Here is an 18725-nt window from a genome sequence, read left to right as displayed (position 1 = left end):
TTTTCCTGGGCAAGAGGAAGAACAAACAGTCATTTTATTTCAGTGTTATATTTATTTTATCCTGGTTTGTGCAACCATTTACTTAATTGGGCCAATAACTGGGCTTATGTGATGCAGAACATCTCAGGTCCCTGAGGGTTTGAGAAGTTGTTAGAAATGTGTAAACTGAATACAATCAAGAATTTGCTGCTGCTTGAATATTAGACTTGTGCTGTTTCTTTTCTCTCTTTCTTTCTTTAATTTAAAAAAAAACCTTAAAAAAAGGCAATATGTTCCTTGGTTTGAAAAAAGTATGAAATGATACAGGATGAAAAGTCTCCATTCAACCCCATCAACTTGGTTCTTGCTCCCCATACTGCACCTGCAAACCAGATCGGTAACCACTGACAGTAATAGGTCGAGTCATATAAAAGTGCCGTTCTTAGTTCCAAAGTTATCTGGTGTTGGCAATTTCAAATGTTTTTTCATTTAATGCTTCAGAAAGAGGAAAGCAACAGGAATTTCAGGTCGTTTTCGACCTGTAATTTCTTAAATCCTTTCAGAGTTGAAATTCCAAATAGGATTGCTAACCACTGTTGCTGTTGCTAGTAGGGTCATACAGTGAATCTGCTCTTTGTGTACCTTAAAAATGATTGAATAGCAGCCATTTCACGTGGTTCAACCTGTAGTTTCTCATTTTTCCTTCCAGATTTCTTCATGTATGTATAAGCACATAGGACTTTAGGTCTTTAGGTCTTTATTTACCCCCTGTGCACGCAAAAGCTAGTTGTGTATCATATTAAAAAAACTGCACAGGAGTTCCCAATGTGGTGCAATGGGTTAAGAATCTGACTGTGGTGGCTCAGATCGATGCAGAGGTGTGGGTTTGATCCCTGACCGGGAATAGTGGGTTAAAGGATCAGGTGTTGCTGCAGCTGTGCTGTAGGTCGCAGCTGTGGCTTTGATGAACTCCCTGGCCTGGGAACTTCCATATGTCATGGGTGTGGCCATTAAAAAAAAAAACAAAACAGTGTTGTTTTCATGTCAGTACAGAGACCTGCTTCTCCCCTTTTCAGTGCCGTATAGTATTCTGTGTGTTGTGTCATGTGGGCATACTCCTAAAGGCCTTGTGTTTTACAGCTAAACACAGACTGTAAGGTCCTCAATAACCACACACAGGCTTCCAGCCTTCCAACAGACACAAAAATGAGTCCACAGAAATCATACACATGGTGTGCTTTTGAATGAATAAAACAAATTATAAAGCAGAATTTCAGAGTTAACCTCACTTCGCAGGGAAAAGCTGTGTAAATAAATACATAAGCATAGAAATAAATCTAGAAGAATATTAATCAGTTATGACAATACTTATCCTTAGGAGCTAAAAGTCCGATGATTTTCTTCTTTATACTTATGATTTTCTTCTTTATACTTACTGTATTTCTTCATACTTGTCTGTATTTCTTGCTTTTTCTTGTAGTGTATTACTTGTTATCCACACATGTTCATATATACACATATAAATACACCTGCACATATGTGTATTTAAGTTACAAAAGTTTCGGCCTAACAGTCATGCAAGCTGCTTACTATTTGGTGTGTTGGGCGTAAGCTGACGATTTTGAAGTAAAGAATGAAGCAGAGCCTTAGGAGGAAAAGCATATGAAGCATATGAATTGACCTGGAGAAATTTCACTGGCCCCACATTGAGAATGGGGAGTTCTTAATGCCTCGTGTTTTCCTATTAGATTTAATGTAGTTTTTACCTTCTCCCTGGGGGCTCTCAGAGTCACGTTGTCCCAGCAGTTTTGGGGATCACTATCACCGGAAATACTTAGATGGCAAAGAGTTTTATTGAACAGTAGAATTACTGTAATTAAGTTTGCTTTTAAACTAACCCAAATTTAAAATCCTTGTCTTTTTCTTACTCGTCTTTTAAGCTAGGCAAAGTCTCCTCTAAGCCACGTGAATTTGAGCCATTAAACTTCCATATGGCTTTTGTCAAGAACAAATGAGTTAATGGCTGTAAACCACCCAATGCTTAGTAAATACTCAAGGATTTTAGCTTATATTTTCTTGAGGGCCCGATGTGTAGAACAGACGGCTTCAGATATACTTTCCTATATGTGGTATGCTTCGAAAGAAAATGTGAATTCGTCCCTTTTTTTTTTTTTTTTGGTATTTTCGTCTAGCTTAATAAGGAGACTTTCGTCTGCTAGCTAGAGTCTTAATCTGGCAATGGATGATAATTTACATTGTTTAGGTGAAAAGAATGGGAGAGGGGAGGGCAGGGTAATAGCGAGGAGGGCAGCAGCCCTCCCTCCTGCACTCAGCTGGACTGGAATGCGTTCTGGGCACTTTGCTCTAAATTTCCTGAGCTGTCATAGTGTCAGCCTTTCTCAGAAGTTTATGGAAGACAGCTTGATTCAGTATCTGATTACTTTTTGGTTCCTAAGGAGAGTAGTACATGGTTGTCATAATTTTTTTGTTTGTTTATATAGGCAGAAATCCTAGTGTGTAAATAATGCTTCAGGACTGTGATTATGATGTAAAAATGCTCTCTGCTTTACAGAGTAAAGCAATTTGCCTTGACTTCTATTGACATTGCCACTGAACTGGTCTTATTCATTTTATAATTGAATTGCTACAGACTTCCATTGACCTTTGAAAGTAGCCAAGGTGGTTCCTGGAGTTGTAACCTAATGCCTATTAGCTGCTGCTATAACGTGATAATGGGGTCTGTGTTTTATGTCATGTGATGAGGACACAGCTGATTCCCTCATGAGCTTTTCCTAGCTTAGGCTTTGGGGATATCTTAGCCATTCAGTTAGCTTTTCGAGCAAGCAGCATGCTTAATTCTTTTGTATCTTCAGACAATAGAAAATCAAATGTGCTTTATCATAGTATGGCAATTTCATTACATCTTTTCATGCCTTGATGTGATAGTTTAATTTATAGTTCAGGAGTTGACTTTTTTCCCCTTACTCAGTTTTTTTTTGGGGGGGGGGTGGGGAAACATGTCTGTATGTACTTTTGGTTTTTGGACTTTTTCGATTGGGGGCGAGAGGTCCTTCCACTGTGAATCACATTTTCCTTTCCCAGGCATGGCCTCAGAGACATTATATTACCAAGGGGAATGACTCTTATCTAGCTACTCATTGTCATTAATCTGCATGTTATTTAGCTTTCTTATGGTTCCCACCATGGTTTGTCTTGTTTGATGAGGCCAAATGAAATGAGAGGAGCTGGAACACGGAGCCCCTACCCAGCGTGACGTTGCTTTAACTTGCAGCGGAGCTGAGAATTGGGGTAAGTGGGACTTTGGAAACCTTTCCTTCCACTTGGCAATTATAACCTGTCTCCTCGGTGCACCTCCTACTGCGGAGAAACACAATTCGAGTTCTCTCCTTAATGGGCAGTTGGCAGAGTTAATTTCTTATATCTCTTCCCTTTTTTCCCTAATGTAAGTTTTAGGGAAGATTTTCTGATCAAAGAATCTAAACTGTTTTCTCATAGTAATTGTTTACCACCTACCACTCTATGGGCAGCAAAGAAGAATTCCCTTTGAATGGCATGGTGGGATTTTTTATTTATTTATTTTTTTTATTTTTTAAGAAAGACCCATATAACAGTAGCAAATTTTCAAGTTACACTTTGAGTTTCCTCACCTGTCTATTATTCTAATCCAGTTAAGAAAGGAATTGTGTGAGTGTGTGTATTTACACTTTTCCAGTTAATGAAAACCCATGTAAAAGATAAAATGATGTAACTCTTCTGGCCTCTGTTTTGAGAAGGATAAGAATAAATATCTGGCCTGAAAACTCTATCAATTTTAATTTTTCTCTTGCTCACAGACCATGCACTAGTCATCCAGGAGTATACTGCAGCTTCTAGTGGCGAAGCTCATGGAACTCCATGAGGTTCTGGCCGAGTATCTGAGTAGGCTGTGAAAAAACATGCCTGTTCGCTTTTCTTCAGAAGCCAAGGAGGGGCTACTTGGATAAAACCAGTCTTAGATAACCCAGCCAGGCAAGACAGGCTGCCCTATTTTGTTAGAGAGTGGCCTTTTTCCATTTCCCTCTTGCAATAAATGCAAATATCTGGTCACCCCAGTATCTGCAAGTCAGTAACTATGGGGATGCTTAACACTAAGGACCAGATGCATAAACAAAATATCAGACAAAACTGTAATCTTCCCTCTGGAGCAGTAATGAGTGATAAGCTGCTGTACAAGTCATGCTCCTTTACTCAGAGCTGAAACCCTAGAATGTTTCCTTGTCTACAGTAATTTCACCCAGTAATTTGAAAGCAAGGAGACATCATGATGTACTTATGAGACTTAAGTAGGAAGAGTGAGGCTGTGGATGACTTGAGTGTTCCCAAGTGTCTTGTTCAAAGTAGAATTCGATCCTACATGGGTTAATGTTCTGATCCAGTATGACACTGTCTCATTTCTCAGGAGTTAAATAGTCTACTTTGACCTCTATTAACTGCATTTCAGAGACTGGCACTGCTTAGTGCATGCTACTCTTCCTGTGAACGAGATCATTAGAGAATGAACAGAATAATGCCATTTGCAGCAACATGGATGCAACTAGAGATTATCATACTAAGTGAAGTAAATCAGAGAAAGAAAAATAACATGATATCACTTGTACATGCAATCTAAAATATGGCACAAATGAATCTATCTACGGAACAGAAACAGACTCATAGACATAGAGAACACACTTGTGGTTGCCAAGGGGGAGGGGGGAAGGAGTTAGATGGACTGGGAGTTTGGGGTTAGTAGATGCAAACTCTGTGTTTACATTTAGAAGGGATGAGCAATGAGGTCCTACTATATAGCACAGGGAACAATATCCAATCTTTTGAGATAGAACATGATGGATGATAATATGAGAAAGAGAATGTGTGTGTGTGTGTGTGTGTGTATATATGACTGGGTCACTATGCTGTACAGCAGAAATTGGCACAACATTGTAAATTAACTGTACTTTAATAAAAATAAATTTTAAAATTATAGCTCATAAAAAAAAATGAACGGTAGCTGTATCCTTTGATCTCTATCCGCCTTTAAATGCCACTGTTGGCCCCCATCCCATCTCTCTTGTTGGCCTTATGAACATTGGTGGGGAAATATTTTCTTTGTACTCTTTCATATATCTGAAACTCCTTACCAGCTCCTAGACAAATTTGGCTTTATTTATAGAGGTCACTTCCATATTTGTTGTTCAGCATTAGATTTTATTTACAATATCAAATCCAACAGAATATTGAGCAGGGGAAAGGGAAAACAAGTTTTGGTTTATTCAGATTTAGACTAGTTGGTGCAGTATCAGAAATTAGCTTTTTGGACATGATAAAATATAGCAACCCAGACTTTAATTTAGCAGAGTAGCAGTGATGTCAGGGTGCTGATGAGATGAGTTTGGGAGTCCTGTTGTAGACAGTGGGTGCCCCTCTCCTTTTCAGTACAGGCTATGTCCTGGGTGACACGAGGAGCAAAGACCACTATGGCTGGAAGGAGATTTTATTGATGTCATAATATCTGCCACATGATGGAAACTAGGGCAGCATGGCTATTTTCTGCTTAGTTCAAAGGTTGTATTTTGAACGGGCTTATGTAAGTCAGCAAAACAAACAAAACTCTCCTCCTTCTGCAGCATTTCATAATCCCCTCCCCGTTTCGGCCTTTCCTCCTCAGTCTCATTCCCACAGCTGTTGGTCTGTCTGCTACTGTGACTTGCACCCAGACAAGGTGTTTTTTTTCCTTGAGGAGAGCCTTTCTCATCTCCTTTCTCCTCCTCAGCTTCAGACCTTAAGCCCAAGTTTTTGGCGCTCCAGTCTTTCCTGGGTACAGCATCCTTAGAGCAGACACACCAAATGGGCCAAGAAGGCGCTGAAATACTCTAAGCAAGACATTACTGGTTGTTTTGGGGCAGCCCAGTTTAAAACATAGAAAATGCGGAACGATAGCAGGATAATTATAATGCAAAACGACAAGAGAGTGAATCCAGGCACGGGGCAGGGGGGGGGCTGGGGTCAGGAGTTGTCACCACAGCAGCTTCGTTAGTCCCCTGCTGGGGAAAGAAAGAGTCGTCCACTTAGTTGTGGTTGAAGCCACCCACAAAAGTAAAATAGATCATGTTTAGCCTTGAGATTTAGTTCTCTGTACTTAGGTAGTGAGTTTTTTATATGGCAAACCATATTTTCTCATTGATTTCTACTGTGGTTTTGAAGATTTTTTCCCCCCAGAAAGTCCTACATTCTAATAAATAATAAAAATAATAGTTAAGATTAACTTTTTACTTTATAGAATAGCCTGTGTACATTATTATTATTATTATTATTTTTTGTCTTTTTGCCATTTCTTGGGCCATTCCCGTGGCATGTGGAGGTTCCCAGGCTAGGGGTCCAATCGGAGCTGTAGCTGCCAGCCTACACCACAGCCACAGCAATGCCAGATCCTTAACCCACTGAGGAAGGCCAGGGATCGAACCCACAACCTCATGGTTCCCAGTCGGCTTCGTTAACCACTGAGCCATGACGGAAACTCCAGCCTGTGTACATTAGTTGTGGTATACAAGTAATCCCTGTGGAGTGAGTACATGAAAATATAAAAGATATCAAATATATTTCCATAAATTCTACTTTTGAGAGTTCTTCCCTGACTAAATTTAATTTGAATATTTAAATAGTCATGATGACCCTTTGCCCATATTTAGGAAAACTATCTATTTAAATATGGCGTTGTGAATTTTAAAGGCTATATATATTTTATTAAAACAAAGTATAGTCTAAAAATAAGGCATTACAAATGTTCTGGTTCCATCCCAGTTTTTGGCACCAAAAAAAAACCAAACAAAAGTGTTCTGGATCTTCTTTGTTTCCTGATGTTTTAGAGCTATAGAGTTCTCTGGTATTGTTGTGCCATGTTTCACAAATTTTGATATGAAATGTCTTTTATCATTGAGTTATAAATCTTAATTTCCATTATTGATTTTATTTTCATATTTAATCTACTAGTATATCAAACTTATAAAATCTATCCATTTGTTTATCAACTTCTGAATACTTTGTAATTTCGGTACGAGAAGAGAGTATGTATTATTTCATCCTTCAGAATAGTTCCTTCATGGGAGTTAGTTACTTGGTGGTCTAGACCCTTAGGACTCAGCTTTCACCACTGCTGCCCTGGTGAAGTCCCTGGTTTGGGACCTGAGATCCCACTGCCCTCCACAGCCAAAAAAATAAAAATAAAAAAATTCCTTCAAAAGCATTGTTTGTTCCTGAAGAACATTTATCCTTTGTTTATTGCAAAGTACATGTATCGGGGTGGGAGTTGTAAAATAACGTAGCTCTGTCTTGTTGATTACAGATCTCCCCTACTTTTGGGGGGCCTGCCTGATAGCCTGAGAGGAGTGTGTTAAAATCTCCAATTACAACAGTTGGCGTTTCTGTTTTTCCTTACAGTGATATATGTTGCTAGAGGCTATATCATTAGGTGCTTTTCTTCATGTTCCATCATCTTGTCTCTTTTTCAGTATAAAATGACCCTCTTTGCCTCTCGTGTAGTTTATTAAGATAGTTATTTTTATTTCGATTTATATTTGCCTGGTATAGCTTTATTTTTTTTACTTTCAATTTCTCTTCGCCTTTTTGTCTTAAGCAAGTTTCTTGTAGTCAACTTATTATTGGATTTAGAAACTTTGTTTAGAGAATCACTGTCTTTTAATTGGTGAGTTTAGTCCACTTACGTATATTGTAATTACCATTATGTTAGGATTTCTGTCACTTTGTACTTTTTATTTAATTGTGAATTTTGGTCATTTTTCTTTCCTTTCCCTTTACAAAGGCAAATGTTCTTCTGCTGTTTCCAATAATATATATTCTGTTTTTATTTCTAAGGAGGTTGCCCTTAATTTGAGATTTAGAATCTCATTTACCCACTGACTAATCCAACTTAACTGTGTTTCTCTCTCCGTCCCTAATGAGAAAAATAACTAATGGGCTCTCATCTCCTTTCTGGACCACCCATCCCTACCATGTTGGTATTTTCTAGATTCTAGGTTCTGGATCATTTTGGTTATTTTATTCCCTTTTCTTTTGTCGTAGAGTTTTTAGAAGATAACAATCAGCATAAAAAATTTCATACTGCTCCTTTTATTTAAAGAGTTGAAGTCTGTTTTTTAGCAGTGATATCACTTTCGTTCTCTAGGTGGCAAACCGTGGGTGTTTTTATGTCTGGTATGTTTATGATGCCCTCACATTTGAATGGCACTTTGGCAGTTTGAATATACAGTTCTGTGCTCAAAATTCTTCTCCTTCAATACTTGAAAAATCTCACTTCAATGTAGTTCTGAATTCAATTTTGCTGTGGAGAACTCTGCTGTCCTTTTCAGTCATTTTTAAAAAATACGACCTGCTCTTTCTGTCAGGATGCTTTTTGTTTTTTTCTTCGTATGTGATATTCTTAAACTTCACAATAACCAGTCTTATTTGCAGTGTTTTCTTTATTTCCCTGTTTGGCACTCTGAGGCCTTTAGCTTAGAACTCTGACATTCTTTACTTTTGAGGAATTGCTCTCTCTCTTTTAAGTATTTCATCCTCTCAAGGTATTTCTTTTTCTGGGATCTGAATGTTAGTAATTTCACCTCTCTTTTACATATTACAAACATCTAAATCTCTGGATTTTCTTTCTGTTGAGTTTGCTATCTCCGTTTTCTTTGTGTTCATAGAAGTTGTGAGTCCATCGTGACAGAAGATTTTGTGTGTGTATGTGTGGTTAATGCAACTTGGAGGCTCCTTCTCTGCCTTCTTTCCTTTTTCTACCTCCCTCTCTGTCTCTTGCTTCCTCCAGGTTCACCAGGTTGAACCAGGTGCTTTGGTTCAGAACCAGCTGTTATTTCTTCTGTACATAAGTCTCATCCTGGGAAGGCCGGGGTCTGTGTGTTAAATCCATTTCCCAGGCAAGTGGGAACATGGTTATAGATTTTTGGCCTTCATTCAGTGGGGGGGAGCATCTCCCAACTCTTCATTCCCCATGGAGATCCTGGTTCGACTCCTGACCCCTGCCTGGTCTGTTGACCTAGGGACACCATAGGATTAAAATGTCTGCCGGTTTTGATGAGTTCTGGAGCCAGCAGACCTTTGGTTTATGCTCCTGCTCCCTCTGAAACTGTTGCCTTTTTGCTTCTGTTTCACAGAGATAAATAAGTTTTAAAGTGCAGTTCTATTCTTAAATTTATTTTAAAAATTAAAATATTTCTTTTTTTTTTTTTTTTTTTTTTTTTTTTTGTCATGGTTGGGCATATGTAGGAGGAGGGGTGGGTTTCTCCTTAAAATTTCATTGCCGTCTTGACTGGAAATTTCTCACCAGGCCATGATTGTAAAAGTGTCACTGAGTTGTTAGTACAGTTACTGTGTTCTCAGTAGATCCTTCTTTGACCCTGGAGACTAGCTCTTTGCTAATTAGAAGCATCTAAGATTATTCTGACCTGACCAGAAGTATATTTTTGGTGGCGGAACTGCAGAGGGAATCTGCTCTTGTCTTCCACTTCTGCTGTTGCCTTCCATTTAACCCAAGACGTAACTGTGGGGTTTGTTAGAATTAAGTTCAGATAATGCACGTGACCTTTTCTTTTCTCTCTCTCTCTCTTTTTTTTTTTTGCTTTTCTTCCTTTCTTCTTTTCTTGTACTTGTGTTCTTTTCCTTTTTTTTTCTTCTGTGAATTCATAAGCCTTGGGGAGGGGAACATGGACTAGCCTTACCAATGATGACAGCCCTTCTCTGAGGAATGACAGAAACCTTTTGTCGTTTCATGCAAATACTCCAACATTCTAAGCTAAGTAGAAAACCACAAGTAAGGAACTCAGAGGGAACTATCTCTGATTTCTTATTTTTGGCTGTGCCCCGAGCACGTAGAAGTTCCCTAGTCAGGCATTGAACCCTTGCCACAGCAGTGACAACACCAGATTCTTAACCAGCTAGGCCACCAGGAAACTCCTGTCTCTGACTTCTTAACAAAAAGTATTTGAGAGGAGGACAAAGAAAAAATGAATGAAATGGGAATACGACTCCCAGCCTCATTCCCTTTGACAGTGCAGCAGCAAGTCTGTTTAAGTGACGAGAGCAGACTATGAAAGGAGAACATCACTTGCCATGATCAGAAGAAGAAAGTTCAACTAACTGGAGTAAAAGCTGATCAGTATGTTAAAATATAGGTGACAAACATCCTCAGTGTTATTATCTATGGTAGAGGTATCAAGTTCTTGTTCCCTCTTCCTGCTCATTTTTCTGCTGGTCATCGAAGATTGTGTTAGTCTGTCACGGAAACTAAACAGTTGTGCACATGCTCAGGGTCAGAAAGGAATCAGACACAGTGGTGAAATCCAATAGCAGGCATGAAAGGCATGACTTCCTGAATACTTTTTAGGTCCATTTTTAATGAGAATCTCTGTCTGGGTGATGGAATGAATCCTAAATCCTTATAAGAGACTACTTCTCTCTGTTTACCACAATAGCAATAATCACCATACCACCACCAATAAGGAGAAGCCTACTCCTTACATCAAAGTTCCTCCAGGGTTTCCTTCCATGTCTATATCTATTCCTTTGTGCTCTCCATCCAGTGCCATGACTTCAGCTCTGCCCACACACCTCTCCTATCACAACAGCTGTCCCAAACCTCCCTTCTGGGCTGTGAGGGGTATAACCAGCTCTCCTCCAAAGAACGTTGCCTGGATCTCTTACTGACCGACCCCTCAAACCCAACATTGCCTGCAACTGGTCTGATTATCTCTCATACCCAATTCGCTCCTTGGTTTTTATTCCCTATTTCAATCAATAGTTCTAAGTCCACCCTGTTACCTAAGAGCTTGAAGGTCATGGTGGGTTCCTCTTTTACCCTACCTTCATTCTCAGAGTCTGGGTGACTCTAATCTAATACCTGAATCTCTTGAATCTATATCACGTCCTTGCTTAATCCCTGCAATAACTTCCTAATGCCTGTAGCACAAACCCAGAGCCTTAGTGACATATGTTAAACCCGACACCCTACCACCTTCTGCTGTGCTGTCTTTACTTGATTGTCTTCTATTTTTTTTTTTTTTTTTGTCTTTTTGCTATTTCTTGGGCCACTCCTGCGGCATATGGAGGTTCCCAGGCTAGGGGTTGAATCGGAGCTGTAGCCACCGGCCTACACCAGAGCCACAGCAACGCAGGATCCGAGCCGCGTCTGCAACCTACACCACAGCTCACGGCAGCGCCGGATCGTTAACCCACTGAGCAAGGGCAGGGACCGAACCCGCAACCTCATGGTTCCTAGTCAGATTTGTTAACCACTGCGCCACAACGGGAACTCCCCTGATTGTCTTCTGTACCTTCACCTTCAGGTTAGGGACTGATTCCTCACCTTTATAAACTGGCATCTGCAGTGTACCTTTTATATAAATGGAACCTCAGTCAATTAAAGAACAGGATGAGAGATGTTTGCAGCATTAAAGGAGAGAGGATGATGATGCGAAGCTGTGTGTAGATTTTGTAACGATACCTAGAGGCTTGCTTGAGTTCTTGTTGCGGCTCAGTAGTAATGACCTCGACTAGTATCCATGAGGATGTGGGTTCAATTCCTGGCCCCGCTCAGTAGGTTAAGGATCCAGCGGCTGTGAACTGCAGTGTAGGTTGCAGAAATGGCTCTGATCTGGCTTTGATGTTGCTGTGGTACAGGCTGGCAGCTGCAGCTCTGATTCAACTCCTAGCCTGTGAACGTCCCTATGCTGTAGGTGCAGCCCTTAAAAAAAAAAAAAAAAAAAGAAAGAAAGAAAGAAGGAAAGAAAAGAAAAAGTACTTGGAGGCTTGTAGATTTTTTTTCCTCTTTAATTCCTAGAGGCATTGGCTTTTCAATTTCATGATCTTTTATGTGGCAGTGAGTCCACAGTCAGTATACCCTGAAGCCCCCGATCCACCTGGCAGTACATGGTGTTCTCTAAGGATTGCCATGGTAATAAGACATGGTCTCCACCCTCAAAAGATGCTTGGCGTAGGTGGGGACAAAAACCAGATCTTGAAAGCATTAGGTGACAGTACAGTGTAAACTTGACTCCTGCTTGCAGCTGAGAGAAAGGAGAGAACAGAGAAAGTAGTTGGCAAGAGCATATGGAGAAGGTGGGAGCTGGGCTGCGGGGAATGAAGAAGTCCTTTTCTCTTCTAGATCATGGTAGTTCTATTCTAGTGAGTTTCTTACCTTGGAGTCTGTTCATGGCAAAAGCCCTCAGGCACTATTTTTGTTCATGTACTCAGATCAGCCTTGTTACTCACAGGTAATGTGTCTGTCTGTAGATGCCTGTTAACAGGTAGCACCTAAGGAAAGGGCTTGTGTGCCACTCCAAGGAAATGCAAGGTGGAAAATGATGAGGGTGTCTGACTTTAATTCTCAAGTACAAACTGGTTTCATGGGATTTTAAATCTTTATTCCAGAAATGGTCAAACACAGAATTTTTTCCAAGCTCTATAATTTTCCTACTAGTTAATATGAAGTCCTTTGCTTTTTGATGACCTGAGGTTTTAGAATATTTAACTTCTAGGTGCCTGATGTTAGTGTTTCCCCCAATGCAATGATTCTCAAGGAAGACAAGGTGCTCCCTGAACAGTGAGAGGGAAGGAAATCTTGTGCATTATGGAAAGCTGGGTAAAGGATCGCTTCGTTTGATCAGTTTGTATGAACCTCTGCCCTCCTACCAATCCTCTTTTCACCAGAGGATCCAGATTGCCAGCATTTGGCAGGAAAGAAGAGAGAAATTCTCTTAGTAGCATGTGATTTAATGTGTTGGATGACAGTTTGTGTTGTATCTGTTGCTTGGGGACAGGATTGGAAGCCATATTGATGAGCTGGTGTATCTGGTTGTAACAACATTTCAGGTATCTTTGTCTTAAAATATTTTTTAATGTATTTTTTAATTAATTTTTTTGGAGTATCATTGATGTAGAGTTGTACTAGTTTTAGGTGTACAGCAAAGTGAATCAGTCATACGTATAAATATATCCAGTCTTTTTGCCCATACAGGTTATTACAAACTATTGAGTAGATTTTCTTATGCTGTACAGTAGGTTCTCATTAATCATCTATTTTATAGACTATGTGTTTTATTCCCACCCTCCCAATTCTTCCTTTCCCCCAATTGTTTCACCTTTGATAACCATAAGATTAGTTTTGAAATCTGTGTTTGTTTCTATTTTTTAAATGTTCTTTTGTATCTGTTTTTATTAGAATCCACATAAAAGTGATATCATATGATATCTGTCTTCGTCTGACTTACTTCACATAGTATGATAATCTCTAGGTCTATCACGTTGCTACACATGGCACTATTTCATTCTTTTTTATGGCTGAGTAATATTCCATCTCACACACACACACACACACACACACACACACACACACACACACACACACACACACTACATCTTCTCTATCCATTCCTCTATTGATGGGCATTTTGGTTGCTTCCATGTCTTGGCTATTGTAAATAGTGCTGGTACGAACATTGAGATGCATGTGTCTTTTCAAATTAGAGTTTTCTCTGAATGTATGCCCAGGAGTGGGGTTGCTGGATCACAGGGTAATTCTCTATTTAGTTGAGAGTGACATGAAAGCAAGGAGACTCGTGAGGGAAACACCTGCCCTTCTGAGCGCTTCTCCATCTTCTGCATTTTTCACCCAGGCCCATAATGTGTACAAATGATACTAAATGTATTTCAGGGGTTCCCGTCATGGCTCAGCAGTTAATGAACCTGACTAGCATCCATGAAGATGCATCTTTGATCCCTGGCCTTGCTCAGTGGGTTAAGGATCCAGCATTGCCATGAGCTGTGGTGTAGGTTGCAGACGAGGCTCAGATCCCATGTTGCTGTGGCTGTGGTGTAGGCTGGCAGCTACAGCTCTGATTCGACCCCTAGCTTGGGAACGTCCATATGCCACAGGTGCAGCCCTAAAAAGAAAAAAAAAAAAAAAAAAAAAAAAAAAAAAGGATGTATTTCATCACATGGTCCTCTCTGAATGAATAAATCATATAACCCTTTAAAGAAAAGCTTTTGAGTTTTGGTTGAAACTGCAGTCACTGCAGGGCCTGGTTCTTTGTAGAAAGTCCTCCCTCATGTTCACGGGGCAGTGGAAGCATCTCTGTGTCTGAGATTTAAGAAATTGGGCTATTAAATTGTAATCTAAGATACCAGCTCAGAAGACAGGGTCTCTTTGAAGTTGTTTAATTTGTTATGTCCTGGGAGGTGACTGGCTGTGGCTTAAAGAGCCATCATGTGACTAGAAAGTGAGAGGCTGGACCCAGCAGGGCGGGTGTATCGCTCTGGGTTGTTTTGAGGGGATCACTGATTTATGACTGCGCTCCTTTATAGATCAGGAAGTCATTGAGGCTGCCATTAAGGCTTTCATCTCCCAGTTGATCTGATTTTGCTTATTGCTTTTTTCTTGTGGGGAAAACACTCCTCCCTGTGTTTCATCTCTGATTTATTTTGAGCATCTTTGGTTAAAAACAAATGAACAAAAATCAAGAACAAAATTCTTTAAGATAAGACACTGGAAAAAAAAAAAGGTAAGACACTAAAATACTCTGAGGCTGAATTGTAAAGGTAATTTTGGATGTAATTTGATTGCCTACTCAGACGGTGCTGTGGCATTATGAGGGGAATTTTTTTTTGTTTGTTTGTTTGTTTTCCTCCTCTGAGTCTTTGTTTGAATGTTGTTGCCTTTTTCTCCTCCCTAGTTGACAATGCCAGGCTTCCTAAGGAGGACACCCCTCCCAGCAGCCTGGACTCACTTTCCTCCCCATCTTCCACGGCTGCCGCTGCGCATGGGCCCCCTGGACCAGACAGAAACCACCTTCTCACGGATGGGGGCAGCTTTGAGGACTGGCCATCCACTGTGTAAGTAGCTGTTGTTTTGTTTTGTTTTCTCTTCTCTTCTCTTTTTCCTTTCCTTTCCTTTCCTTTCCTTTCCTTTCCTTTCCTTCCCTTCCCTTCCCTTCCCTTTCCTTTCCTTTTTTGTCTTTTTAGGGCCGCACCCACAGCCTATGGAAGTTCCCAGGCTAGGGGTCCAGTCAGAGCTGCAGCTGCCAGCCTACACCCCAGCCACAGCAATGCAGGATCCGAGCCACATCTGTGACCTACACCACAGCTCACGGCAACACCACATCCTTAACCCACTGAGTAAGGCCAGGAATCAGACCCGAATCCTCATGGATCCTAGTTGGGTCTGTTACTGCTGAGCCGCGACAGGAACTCAAGTAGCCATTCTTTTCTGTTTGGTGCTGGGGGAGGGGTGGTCTTCATTGGGAGTTTACTTGGCAGGCCCGAGGTCCTTTGCTCACTAATCAGTGGGGCTGCCAAAGGGAGCAGGGCCCATCAAACAGGGCCTTTCTTGAACAGCATCCCAGGATGGAAGGGATGGATAGGTGCTATTTCAAATCTGTTTTCAGTTCAATGTGTGGCAGTTTGGGGTTGTACAAAGGAAATTTCCTCCTGTTGTGTTCAGGAGGGTTTCTTGCTAGTTAGGCAAACTCAGAGAGATGCGAATGCATCTATTATGATCAGGAGACTTTTGAAACTTTCTGTAGGATGATAGATAAGTTAGTTATGTGAATTTTCGGAGCTTTAGTCTAGTTGCACCCTGCTCTATTTACTCCATTGGACTCTGCATAATTAACAATGAAATCAGGATGAAATACCTAATGTTTGGAGTTCCCATTGTGGCGCAGCAGGTTAAGAACCCAACATAATTGTCCATGAGGATGAGGGTTCCATCTCTGGCCTTGCTCGGTGGGTTAAGGATTTGGTATAGGTTGCAGATGAGGCTGGAATTCTGTGGCTGTGACTGTGGCATAGACTGGCAGCTGCAGCTCTGATTCGACCCCTAGCCTGGGAACTTCCATGTGCTGCAGGTGCGGCCCTAAAAGGAAATAAGAAATACTTGATTTTATCTTCTCAGTTTGGTTTAGTGCCAGGCGTGTGCAGATCAGCTCAGGTGTATTAGGACAAATAATACCAGTAGAAACAACATGCCATGGACCTGGTTTGACGACATGAGGGTTTGTCTTGCTATGCTTACAGAAGCTGGGGAGTACATGCAGATTCGTGGTGGTGTGGGCTTTCAAACAAAATGCTTGGAGAAGGGAAAAATAAAAAAACTCCACTAATAATTACATGACGTTACTTGGTTAGTCAATCAGATGACATCCAAAAAGACATTTATAATTCACCTTGAGAATATTTGGGTTTCCTGTCTTTAATGTTAATTTTTTTTTTTTTTTTTAAGATCAAAGTTGTTTAAAACCAGTCACAGATAATGATGTCATTCGACCCTAGCTGGGCATTCTTTGGTCTTTAAATGGAATTGGAAAGTGTTCTCACATTCCTTGGCTTTTTATAGTTACTGCTGGATTCACATGAAATCATTATGAACTTATTAAGTATTAAAAGAGGCTGGGAGAAGTGGGGTATTCTGAAATTTGGGAGTGACCTGACGACTTGGAAAAATCGAACGGAAAATCAAAGTGCAACTTAAAATATGACTACGCATTCTCCAGATGAGATTTTTTTTTTCCCTCTCCAAGACTGTCATATACATATATTTAAATGCTGAAGACTCTGTGTTGTGGATTTAAATTACAGATTAGTCAAACACGCCTGTCATTTTTGCTGTGCTCTTTTTCAAAATAAAAATATTCTTTCAGTGGAGGGTTCCATGCAACCATGACAGCGGTTGCACTAGAATTCAGAATCTGTAATCCTGGGCACTCTAGGGGTGGAATTTGGTTGTGTGTCTCTCTGCGTGTTTTGGAGTTTGGGTTTTGTTTTTTAATAGCACAAACCAGATCTCTACTTATTTTGGCCAGTAAGCATCTGTCACAGTCCGTGGAGAGCAGGGTAAGTGACATTCCGAGCCTGGATGCAGACACTGCCCAATTCATAGCACGTCTGCGGCCGAAACATGAAGCACTTGGTATTTTTGGTCATAAATCAAACGAGGAGTGGAATCCCCCAGCTTCCTATTCATACAGATTTTTAAATGTCGTGGAAAGCATTCTAACCTTGAGAGGCCCTAAGGGGAGGGGGCAAAATAAGGAGTTGAAGCAAGTGTAGAAAGGGGATTTTTGTTAGTAGGTAGACTTGCTGCTCCTGGAATATGTTCTTTTTTTTTTTTTTTTTTTTTTTTTTTTCCTGGACATTGGCTAAAACTCATCTCTATTTCTCTTACGTTTGTAGAATGATTCCTGTGTATCTTTTAAAGGGTTGCCGTGTAAGCCTATTCCAGTGCAGAGTTCTCCTTAAGTCCGTGTCTCAAACCTGAGCTCAGTGAGGCCCACGGTGCTGGATCCTGCCCCAGAGGGATGCTTAGGATTGGGGGAGAGTGGGGCTGAAAATGTGCCTTTCTGCATCCTCCTGGATGGTGATTGGCACACGATGTTATGGACTCCTGTCCCTCCCCCATGGCTCTCTGCATGTGCTGAGGTAAACAGCCTCACTGAGGAGTGTGACTGAGGGAAGTGAGAGCGTGTCCTCCTTTTCCCCCTTCCTTTTCCTGGGATTGTGTGCAGTTTCTGCCTCAGGCAGCCCTTGTGTGCCCCTTTCATTCCCTCTGCCTCAAATGTCTCCCTTTCTTTTTTTGCATAAGACAATACTGACCTGTCTCCAGGGTCTAACTTAGTTTTCACTGTCAGGTATTCTAGGGTTCTGGAGGATTCTGAATAATACCTTTCTCTGTCTGGGTCCACCGTTTGATGTTAGGAAACCTTTCCCTTCTAGTGTGAGTTGCCAGTTACCTTTTGTTGTTATTTGGTAGTAGCATATGTGTGTGCATCTTCATCAGTGTCTCTATCTGCCTGCCTGCTTATCTCTCTGTCTTACTCAGTTGGGGCTGCTATAACAAAAATACTTTGATAGAGCAACTTAAGAACAGCAGGAGCCCATTTCCCACAGTTTTGGAGGCTGGAAGTCCAAGAACCTGGTGGCTGCATGGCTAGGATCCGGTGGGAAGTGCTTTCTAGTGGGAGGTGCTTCCGGTGGGAGGTGCTTCCGGTGGGAGGTGCTTCCGGTTTGCAGACAGCTCAGGCTCACTTCTCCTGTATCCTTTTGTGATGGAGAGCAGAGAGAGGATGCTGGCTCTCTCCTGGCTTTTAGAAGGACACTAATACCATTCAGGAGGATCCCACTCTCATCTAATCCCAATTCCTCCCAAACACTCCATAGGAGTGGGTAGAGAGTTTCAACCTGCAAAATTTTTTCAGGGGAACACACAAATGTCAGGTTCATTATACTATGCAGTCTTTATCTTACTCCAAGATTGATCATGATTTTTTTTGGCTGCACTTGTGGCATACAGAAGTTCCTGGGCCAGGATGAAACCCACGTCACGTAGTGACAGTGCTGGGTCCTTTAACCACTAGGCCACCAAGAAAGGCCAATAAAACTCTTGATAGGAATTGGGTCTTATACTCTTTGAACTCTTGAGTAATAGTGACATAGTTATTAATAAATATTTTATTTCTCATTTTAATTATTATGTATTTATACAAATGCTTTCCCTTTGGAAATTCCATTTTCTTTCTGTGTATCATTGAATGTCTCTTAGCCAAACTATGTTTGGCTTGGTTTTTGTCTTCTTTCTTCCATATGAAAATTAAAAACGCTTCCTCTGGGAATTTCACAAAATTAGACTCACCATTTTCTGTTTA

At 40.8% G+C, this 18725-nt stretch overlaps 1 protein-coding gene across 4 annotated transcripts in view; it reads left to right on the top strand.

Moving 5' to 3' along the window:
* ARHGAP10 (Rho GTPase activating protein 10) overlaps positions 1-18725 on the top strand; it is a 349503-nt gene that overhangs the window by 303259 nt on the left and 27519 nt on the right. For all 4 annotated transcript variants that reach the window (XR_002346408.1, XM_021100659.1, XM_021100661.1 and 1 more), the window contains one exon: positions 14760-14919. Coding sequence is in view for 3 of the 4 variants with exons in the window: in XM_021100659.1 (XP_020956318.1) it covers positions 14760-14919 (160 nt within the window). In the remaining variant the exon portion in view is untranslated. The remainder of the gene's footprint in view (positions 1-14759; positions 14920-18725) is intronic.

Source organism: Sus scrofa, chromosome 8 (genome assembly GCF_000003025.6).
Source record: "Sus scrofa isolate TJ Tabasco breed Duroc chromosome 8, Sscrofa11.1, whole genome shotgun sequence".
NCBI classification, from domain to species: Eukaryota; Metazoa; Chordata; class Mammalia; order Artiodactyla; family Suidae; genus Sus; species Sus scrofa.
The sequence above is the reverse complement of the archived record's forward strand: the minus strand, read 5'-3'. Positions and strand labels throughout refer to the sequence as shown.